Source organism: Chrysochloris asiatica, unplaced genomic scaffold (genome assembly GCF_000296735.1).
Source record: "Chrysochloris asiatica unplaced genomic scaffold, ChrAsi1.0 scaffold00479, whole genome shotgun sequence".
NCBI lineage: Eukaryota > Metazoa > Chordata > Mammalia > Afrosoricida > Chrysochloridae > Chrysochloris > Chrysochloris asiatica.
This window is the reverse complement of record NW_006408997.1, coordinates 196,485-207,166: the sequence shown is the minus strand read 5'-3', so window position 1 is coordinate 207,166 and position 10,682 is coordinate 196,485. Positions and strand designations below refer to the sequence as shown.

The following is a 10,682-nucleotide window of genomic DNA, read 5'->3' as shown; positions in this document are numbered from 1 at the left end:
CCAGAGTGCTCCTTGGAGGCCAAGATGGCTAGGCTTCGTCTCTCATACTTTGGACACATTGTCCGGAGAGAACAGTCGCTGGAGAAGGATGTCATGCTGATTGATGGCGTCGGTAGTGAGGTTGGCCCAGGATCGGACATTGTTTCATTCTGCTGTGCATGGGGTCACTATGAGTCGATTCCGACTTGATGGCACCTGACAACAACAACAATATAGGGCATACAAAGACTACCAAACATTTGAAAATTAAACAAACATAAGTAGACAAAATAGATGAATGGGACATACTGAAAATTAAAAACTTAAGTGTATCAAAAGACTTCATCTAAAGAGTAAAAAGGGAGCCCACAATATGGGAAAAATCTTTTGCAATGACACATTAGACAAGGGACTCATTTCTAAAATATATAGGAACCTACACAACCTCTACAAGAAAAGGACAAATATTGAAAAGGACAAGCAGACCAGCCTGAAGTGGCTAAAAGAACAGAAGATACTTCTTGAAACAAAGACCAACAGGAGAAATCAAAAACACTAACGGAAGTCCTACTGACTACTACATGAACAAGCAAACTGCCCACCCAGGAGACATCAAGGCAAGCAGTCGGGTCCCCTCAGGGCAAACCCCCTTCCAAGACTAAGACTCAAGGGGAATATATGAGCAGGCATGTACTCTTACTGGTGACCACACTGGTCACCGATAAGGGGAAGTCAGGGAAAATCAACAATGAAGCTGCTAGCTAAGTCCAACCACGTTCAATAGACTACTGTGGACACGGGTGGAGACCTGGTTGGCCAGAAGGTTGTCAAGACCTGGGGACTCCTGGGCCCAGAGACAGTGACATACCCACAGAGGATTAGAGTGAAGAATGAAGCATCCAGCTGATAAGAAGAGAGTGCATATGCATAAGAACACCCACACTTGCAGATAATACCCACCTGACCTGGCTTCAATGACTTGATGATCAGAACTCAACTAGAAGAGGAAAGAAAAGGAAAAAAAAAGAGTAATCTGATACAATTTGATGAACTTGACCTACATCTATGGATGCAGTAGCTCAAAAGAGGGAACAAATCTTTACAGCAAGAATCATTCCCACCCCCTCCATACACAGGGTAGACAGGGATGGGCAACTTGGACATTGGCTACCCAAAATGACGGACCTACAAAGGCAAGAGGTGACTGCCTTACAAGCTTTCAAAAGGAAGCCTAGATCCAGAGGGCAAGGAAGAAGGTAGAATCTACACTGAGTAGTATCCAATCTGTCTGGTGGGACTGATGAAAGGAGATGGAGGTAGCACTCTTATGGTAAAACAGTGAATAATTACTATCAGGACTGACTATGAGGGTTGGAAACGTGAAGGCACACGTTTTGTAGCAGGAAAAGAAAAAGATAAATAACACAATTAAAAAATGAGCACAGGACATGAACAGACACTTCTCCAAGGAAGAGATCCAAGCAGCCAACAAACATATGAAGAAATGTACGTGATCACTAGCCATCAGAGTGATGCAAATCAAAACAACAATGAGCTATATCATCTCACACCAGCAGTAACAGCAACGATCAAAAACGTAGAGGACAATAAATGCTGGCAAGTTTGCAGAAAGACTGAGATGCCCCTGCATTGTTGGTGGGATTGCAAAATGTTCCAACTACTCTGGATAGCAATACAGCGCTACCTCAGAAAGTTGGAAATAGAAATAACTTATGATCCAGCAATTCCTCTACCTGGTATTTACCCAAAAGAAATATGAGCCATAACACGAGTAGACATATGAACACCAACGTTCCTAGAAGCACTCTTTACAACAGCAATAAAATGGAGACAGCAATGGAAGAATGGATAAATAAACTTTGGTACATACACACAATGGAATATTATGCTACCATGAAGAATCAAGGAAGGTGCAAGCCACTGCATAACATGGATGAACCTTGAGGACATTATGCTGCTTGAAATCGGTCAGGCTACCTAAAATAAGGGCGTGATAGCGACACAAAGTGACTGGCTTACTAGATTTCAACAGAGAGTTTAAGAGTATGGGGGTGAAGAAAGAATCCCCACTGAATAGTTTTCATCTTGTCTAGATGTGTCTGTTGAAGACAGATGAGAATAAGATTCGTATAATTCAACAGTGAATAATTGTTATCATGACTAATTGTGACTGTCACAATTGTAAAGGCAGAAAGAAGTTTTGTACCAAAATTGTTGTTGTCAGCTGCCATCAAGTCGGAACCGACTCATAGGGACCCCAGGCACAGCAGAACGAAACAATGTCTGATCCTGGGCCAACCTCACTACCGCCGCCACACTCGATGCCATCAAGGATGCCACCTGGCTAATCCATCTCATTGGGGGTCTTCCTCTTTTTCTCTGACCCTCCATCTTACCCAGCATGACATCCTTTTCCAAGGAGCACTCTGGCTACACTTCTTCCAAAACAGATCTATTGGTTCTTTTGGCAGCCCGAGGCACTTTCAGTATTCTCCTCCAAAACCACAATTCAAAGGCATCAATTCTTCTACGATCTTCCTTATTCACTGTCCAGCTTTCGCATCCATATGAGGTTATTGAAAATACCATGGCTTGGGTCAGGTGTACCTTAGTCCTCATGGTGACATCTTTGCTCTTCAACACTTTAAAAAGTTCCTGTGCAGCAGATTTGCCTAATGCAATACGTCGTCTGATCTCTTAACTGCTGCTTCCGCAAATGTTGATAGTTGATCCAAGAAGAATGACGTCCTTGACAACTTCAATCTTTTCTCCGTTGATAAGAATGCTGTTGATTGTTCCAGTGGTGAGGATTTTTGGTTTCTTGACATTGAGATGTAATCCATACAGAAGGCTGTGTTCCTTGATCTTCATCAGTAAATGTTTTAAGTCCTCTTCACTTTCAGCAAGCAAGGTTGTACCATCTGTATATCGCAGGTTGTTAACGAGTCTTCCTCCAATCCTGACACCACACTTTTCTTCATAGAATCCAGCTTCTTGTACTATTTGCTCAGTATACAGGTTGAATAAGTATGATGAAAGAACACAACCTTGTCGCACACCTTTCCCAATTTTAAAACATTCAGTGTTCCCATGCTCTGATCCAGGTACAGATTTCTCAGAAGTACAATTAAGTGTTCTGGAATACTCATACTTTTCAATGTTGTCATGATCCACACAATCGACAGCCTTTGCATAGTCAATAAAGCATAGGTAAACATCCTTCTGATATTCTCTGCTTTCAGCCAAGATCCATCAGACATCAGCAATGATATCTCTGGTTCCACAGCCTCTTCTGAATCCAGCTTGAACCTCTGGAAGTTCTCTGTCAATGTATGATTGTAACTGTTTCTGGATTACCTTGAGCAAAACGTTACTCACTTGAGATATCAAAGAGATTGTCCGATGATTTCCGCATTCTGTTGGGTCACCTCTCTTTGGAATGGGCACAAATATGGATCTCTTTCAATCAATCAGTCGGTCAGATAGTTGTCTTCAAAATTTTTTGGCACAGATAAGTGAGTGCCTGTTCTGCCGCTTCACTTTCTTGAAAGATTTCAATTTTCATTCCATCAATTCCTGGTGCCTTGTTCTTTGCCAATTCCTTCAATGCACTTTGGACTTCCTCCCTGAGTATCACTGGCTCTTGTTCATATGGTTACAAAAATAGGGGTTGGTTAATCTTACAGTTCAGAAACAGAGGACCCTAGGACCATCAAGGGAGAAGAACACAGGCAGAATGTGGGACCTTATCCAGAGAAGCAGCGACATCAGAGACGGAGGCAGAGATGTGGTCAGGATGGGGAGCGGCTGAGGACTCTAGATTCATGGGAAGAGAGGGACTAAGAGCTAGTCCAGGAGGCAGACTTGCAGAATGTGCTCTTTGGAGTTGTAAATTATTATATATGCCTGAGTGGTTTTTTTTTTTTAAAAAAAAAGCTAAAGTGAACAGAGAGAAATACTGTTAACTGATGGTACATGGAGGGGTCATAATCATTGTGATGAAACAGGGTACATGATTTGTTGAATGTAAAACTGATGATCTGCCCTGTAAACTTTCAGTCACTCCACAATAAAAACTTAAAAACAAAACAAAACAAAAAACTTAAGGCAACTGAAGTAAGTGACACACTAAAGGATAAATATTATGTGATCACATTTATATGAAATATCCAGAATAGGCAAATGTCTGTTAGTGGCTCCAGGGGTTGGAGGAAGGAAAGAATGAGGAGTTAATGCGTAAGGAGTATGGAGTTTCTGCTCGGAATGACCTAAAACATTTGGAAATCATAGTGATAACTGCAGAGCATAATAACTATAAAGGCTAAGAGAACACTTAAAAATGGTTAAAACTGCAAAAACTTTTATTATATATATTTGATCAACAATTTAATTTAACAAGAAAAAATGAGTTCCAACTTGATGACCATATTAAACTTAGAAAAAACATTTACATAGTTCATTTTGAAATAAAACATTATTAAGCCACTCTTTCAGCATAGCTGTTTTGTTTCTTCAGAATAGCAGGTAAAATACCTTATATGGACAAGATAATACTGAGATGAAAGAACTACATTTCTAAAAACATCTCAAATAATTAAATTATTTTATACAGGAGGAAATTATTAGCTAGTGTTTGAAGGTTGTGTTGGGCAAATTAATACTCAAAACAGGTGTAAATTAAGTCCATACTTACAGGTAGATAATGTCTGAATATATAATTTATTTTGCCAGCATTGCTTTTTGATATGAGTTGTTGATGAAAAGTGGAAAATTCTTTATGGCCAATCTCAGAGTAGAAAATCACCACTGGACTTTCTGGATTAGATGAGGGGTATCTGTGATCTCCTTTGAATAATAATGGTTTGGGTCTGGAAAATAAATATTAAAAGCTTAAATTTTTAAACTTTAAAAACTGTACAAAATGTAAACTATGACTATGATAATTTAAGATGATAACACAAATATATAACTTATCCTATTTATACTGGCATCAGATGAGGTACCTTACCCTAGGTTTGCTACCCTAGCAAAACAGCAAAATAGATATGTATTGTATTTATCCATAGGAAACCTATCGTTAAGTACAAAAGGCAGCCTATGAATTATCAATCTAAAGTTCAAATTAAGCTTGCAAATTGTCTTTAAAATACTGTACTGTGTGAAACTGATATCCTGAAAGATCATTATCATCAATATAATTAATCTGAGACACTACCTTTAATAACACTATATTCCTTTCTTTACTAAGCAAATAACAAAGTCTATGCAATAATATCTCAGACAGAGTCATTACTAAATGATAACAGTAATGCTAAGTACTCCTATTACCTCTATTTTAAAATAAGAAGAAAAAAAAAATTAAGTATTTTTCCCAAGTTCACGAAACTATTTTAAACGGTAGAGGTGATATTCAAATCTAGTCAGTCTGGTTCCAGAATCCACACTATAAACCATTACACTTGCAGAAAAAAAAAATTTTAATCAGAAAATAGACTTAATACAAGAAAGTACAATAAAATGCCTGACATTTATTTAAAGAAACATACAATATACCTTTCAGATGCTGTGAGTAGAAGAGTCTCAAGAGTATCAAAATCACAAGTCGTCTTTCCATGGACTGAAAAAAATGAATTGCAGTCTTCTGGTGGAGGTTCATCAGCTGCTATCTGTTGTCATGGGAGACACAAATGAATGTTTTTAATAATTTCTAATCACAGGTATAATAAAACATACAAAAACAGATAAAGGAATTTTAACACAAACTTTCTGAAGCCCCCTCATACATATTCATACACAAGCATGTGAAAGTTGCATAATGAATAAGGAAGAATGTAGAAGAATCGATATATTTGAATTATGGTATTAGTGAAGAATACTGAAAGTGGCAGAGACTCCCAAAATAGCAAACAAATCTGTTTTGGAAGAAATACAGACAGAATACTCTTTAGAAGGGAGACTGGGGGAAAAAAAGGGTGTAACTACAAAGGTAAAATTGTAAGTAGCACAATAAGGTAATTCAAGGATAAAGTTGAATGAGACATATGTTTGTGTTTAAGGTGAAATGCATAAACACCAACATATAATGAAATATGTTAATCTGAACTTCACTGAGCTACATTATGAATATGAGTATAATGAGTTAGGAAACAGAAAGGACAGGTACTGGTACCTGCATAGGTACGGTGTTGTAGGATAAGCACTGGACTATTAAGCACAAGGTTGGCAGTTTAATCCACCAGTCACTCCTCGGAAAACCTACACAGGATCTCTATGAGTTGGAGACAACATTAAGATGTCCTTTATTTTGAATGCATGAATTGTAAAAGAAAAGGGGAGAAATGGAAAGCTTGCTTTGAAAAACTGCTACAAAAATTATTTGGAACCTAGGACCATCAAGAAAGAAGAGCATGAGAATGTAGGACCCTATCCAGAGAAGCAGCGACACCAGAGATAGAGGCAGAGATGATGGCATGGGGAGATAGAGCAGCCGAGGACTCTGGGATCATGGAAAGAGAAAGGCTGTGTGCTGGTGGCCAGGGGGCAGGCTTGCAGAATGTGCCCTTTGGTGGTTTAAATGATTATATATTCCTGAGTGTTTGAGTGTTTTTGTATACATCTAAAAAAAAACAAAACAAAAAAACAGAGGGAATAGAAGCAAATACTGTTGAATGATGATGCATGGAGGGGATTGTAATCATTGCAATAAAATGAAATACAATAGGATCAGTATAAAACCAATGTTCTCCCATGTAAACTATCACTAAATTCACAATAAAAACTTCTAAAAAAAGTATTTAGAAAATTGTAAGTACAAAAAAATTAAAAGGACAGAATAAATCAATCACCTAGCTTCAATAATTACTAACTTAATGGCCAATCTTATTTCCTGTAGAAACCATCCCTATTATACCACACTAAACTAGATTACTTTAAAAGAAATCCCATATAACATTTAATTTCATTTGTAACTGTTGTAACTATTTTAGTATATATCAGTATCTTAAAAACAATACCATTCTCATACTTTAAGAAAACAGGATTCTGAAAAGATGGCAACTGACAGTAGTTTTTCAATTTTCCCAAATCTTCTCAGTAAAACAAACTAAATTTGCATGAAAACTATGTGGAAAGAAATCCCAGGGATTTAAAAAAAAAAAAAAAGATAAATTCTAAGGATTATCAGTGTTCATGCATAAGAAAGGAAAAAAAAAAGGGGGGCTAATGGTAGTTCTGAGTATAGGAGAACCTCAGAATAGCCAAAAGAACGGCCAGCTGGTTAAACTCAATCCAATATCAAGTGAGTGGAAGGAGTCCATGAAAGATTTTAAAGGAATAGAGACAATCGAGACATTATGAATTCTAAAAACTCACAAGCCAAGATCAAAATCCCACTATGAATGAAAAACACTGGGACTGGGATAAAAATTGAGCAAAAGAGAGAAACACAGACAATGGAAGAGAAAGTCCAAATAAAAGTACAAAAGAACAGGGCCAGGAAACCTCAAAAAAAAGCTGTTGTATTTATCAATGTTACAAAAACACAACAGAAGAGGGAGCCCATGTCTTCCTCTAAAAACTCAAGAAAATAATTTCACATAAAACTGAGCAGACGGAGAGCCTACTACCACCAAAACAGAAAAGCTAGTAGGGGAATGTGTCCTTGGAGCTACGGTTCCTATATTGTAAAGCTCCTAGATCCAGGGAAAGATTATGCAAAAAAACACATGAAGATCCCAAAGAATGCTGGGCCTACTGATGCTGAAAGAAGACAAGGATCTTTTTCCAGAGCCAGTGCTCTAAATTCGGGCTTCTAGCTTCCTGTACAGTGATAGAACAATTTTTTTTTGTTAGAGTCAAAATTAAAAGAGAAAGTAAAAACTAAGCAGAAAAGAATGAATGCCAAATTCCTTACAAAGCTACTACAGGAAAGCAAAAAGGATCACAATGACAATTCTATATACCATAAAAGGTGCTCTAGTGGTATAGTGGTTAAGCACTCAGCAGCCAATCAAAAGGTTTGTGGTTCAAACCAACCAGCTGCTCAGTGGGAGAAAGATACAGTAGTGTGCTTCCATAGAGACTATAGTCTTGGAACACCCATGTTGTTGTCAAGTGCTATCCAGTCAATTCTGACCCATAGCGACCCTGTATAGGGGTTCCAAGGAGCAGCTGGTGAGCTTGAACCACCGATCTGCAGTTCAAACAGTTTTGCAACAGTTTTACCCTATCCTACCAATCTGCAGAATTACTCTTGAGTCCAAAGGATCTCAACCACAATGGGTTTAGTTTGTATGTTACTGATTTTTATAAACCAGTGCTACACAAGATAAATCTGCAATGTTCTACCTCTGTGCAAATTTTTCATTTAACTTTTATTTTTAAACTGCCACAAGTGCCTGGTGACTAATATATGCAATAGCACAGCTATTGTCAATAAAAATCACATAAGAAAAACATATCCAGAAGTCAGATCAAAACATGTAAACAATTATTTCAAAACAAATTAAAAGGCATTAAGTACATCCTAAGTCAGAATTAGAAAAACTCAGAAATGAAGTGATAGAACTCAAGTAAAAAATAAAAATAACAGAACAATCATTTTAGGAATAAAAATTAAACTAGAAGGAGCATGAGAGCGATGATAAAAATTCAAGTAATAACTTGAGAGAAAAAGGTAATGCCTTCAGAGAAATAGATGATGAAAAGAAATACATGAAGAGACAAAAGAGATACAAGAAAGTGTGACATCAATTGATACAGTCTAATATGATTCCACATATAAATTATATGAATTCTTGAAGAAAACTTTTTAAAGCCCTGCTTCTTTTTTCTTTTTAAAGAGCCTCAGGACATAGGTGATTCTGAATCTTGGGACAGAAATGGACAACATGAGCCTGAAACCACCCATCAGATCAGACAGCAGGAAAGCAACCAATGTGGGAGGGAGTTTACAAACAACCCCATTGACCCAAATGGAAACTTCTGAGTCTTAATGAGGATAAAATGGAATGATATTCACTGTTTAAATTTACAAGTTCATAATGATTTAAAAAAAAAGAAAAAACCCTACTTACATTGAAGTCCTGGTGTGGCCCTGCAGGATAATGCACTGGACCTTAAGGTCAGTTTGAACCACAAGTTCAGCAATTCAAACCCTTTTGGGAACCCTATACAAGGTCACTATGGGTCAGAACTGACTTGACAGCACTGAACAACAACAAATTGTCAAAGTAAAAGGATGTAGTAACTCAAACTCATTCTGGAAACAAATGAAGTATGTATTCTGCCTTACCTATAAGCAATACCACTAAACACCACCAGATGAGAATATGTGACTCTTATTCTTTTTAACTATGCTACAAAAAATGGAAAAGAAATAACATAAGGAGAGAGTCACCTTTTTACAACCCCCAAGTGGAATATGTATGACACAGTAATGACAGATCAAATTGCTTTTTTAAAAGAGAAGAAACCAGACATTTGTTGTTGCTGTTAGGTGCAATCAAGTCGGTGCCAACTCATAGAGACCTTATGCACAGCAGAACGAAACACTGACCAATCATGGGCCAACCACACTACCGTTGCCACACTTGAGTCCATCGATGCTGCTTCTTGGTCAATCCATCTCGTTGGGGGTCTTCCACTTTTTCTCTGATCTTCCACCTTACCAAACATGATATCCTTTTCCAGAGACTGGTCCCTCATGACAATATGCCCGAAGTATGAGAGACAAAGTTTGGCCATCCTGGCCTCCAATAAGCACTCTGACTTCACTTCTTCCAACACAGATCTGTTGGTTCTATGGGCAGCCCATGGCACTTTCAATATTCTCCTCCAACACCGTAACTCAAATGCGTCAAATCCTCTACGGTCTTCCTTATTCACTATCCAGCTTTCGCATCCATATGAGGTTACTGAAAATACCATGGCTTGGGTAAGGCGCACCTTAGTTCTCAAGCTGACAAATTTGTTCATCAGCACTTTAAAAAGGTCTTGTGCAGCAGATTTGCCTAATGTAATACATCGTTTGATTTCTTGACTGCTGCTTCCATAAGTGTTGATAGCAGATCCAAGAATGAAGTCCTTGACAATTTTTATCTTTTCTCCGTGGATACGTATGCTGTTTATTGGTTCAGTGGTGAGGATTTTTGTTTTCTTTACACTAAGATACAATCCATACCGAAGGCTGTGCTCTTTGATCTTCATCAGTAAATGTTTTAAGTCTTCTTCATTTTCCGCAAGCAAGGTTGTATCATCTACATATCACAGGTTGTTAATGAGTCTTCTTCCAATCCTGATGCCACGTTTTTCTTCATAGAACTCAGCTTCTCGTATTATTTGCTCAGCATACAGGTTGAATAAGTATGGTGAAAGAACACAACCTTGTCACACGCCTTTCTTGATTTTAAACCATTCAAGTGTTCCCATGTTCTGTTCAAACAACTGCCTCTGGGTCCAAGTAAAGATTCCTTATAAGCACAATTAAGTGTTCCAGATACTTCACAATGTTGTCCATAGCTTATCACGAGCCACACAATCGAAAGCCTTTGTGTAATCATAAAGCACAGGTAATTGTCTTTCTGATGTTCTCTGCTTTCAGCCAAGATCCATCAGACATCAGCAATGATATCCCTCGTTCCACAGCCTCTTCTGAATCCAGCTTGAACCTCTAGAAGTTCTCT

At 37.9% G+C, this 10,682-nt stretch overlaps 1 protein-coding gene across 1 annotated transcript in view; it reads right to left on the bottom strand.

The window, feature by feature from the left end:
• Positions 1-10,682, bottom strand: part of UGGT1 (UDP-glucose glycoprotein glucosyltransferase 1) — a 311,128-nt gene that overhangs the window by 235,772 nt on the left and 64,674 nt on the right. Inside the window, exons 5-6 of the mRNA XM_006877319.1 lie at positions 5,554-5,666; positions 4,694-4,868 (exon numbers count right to left, since the gene is read on the bottom strand). Of these exons, the coding sequence (XP_006877381.1) occupies positions 4,694-4,868; positions 5,554-5,666 (288 nt within the window). The remainder of the gene's footprint in view (positions 1-4,693; positions 4,869-5,553; positions 5,667-10,682) is intronic.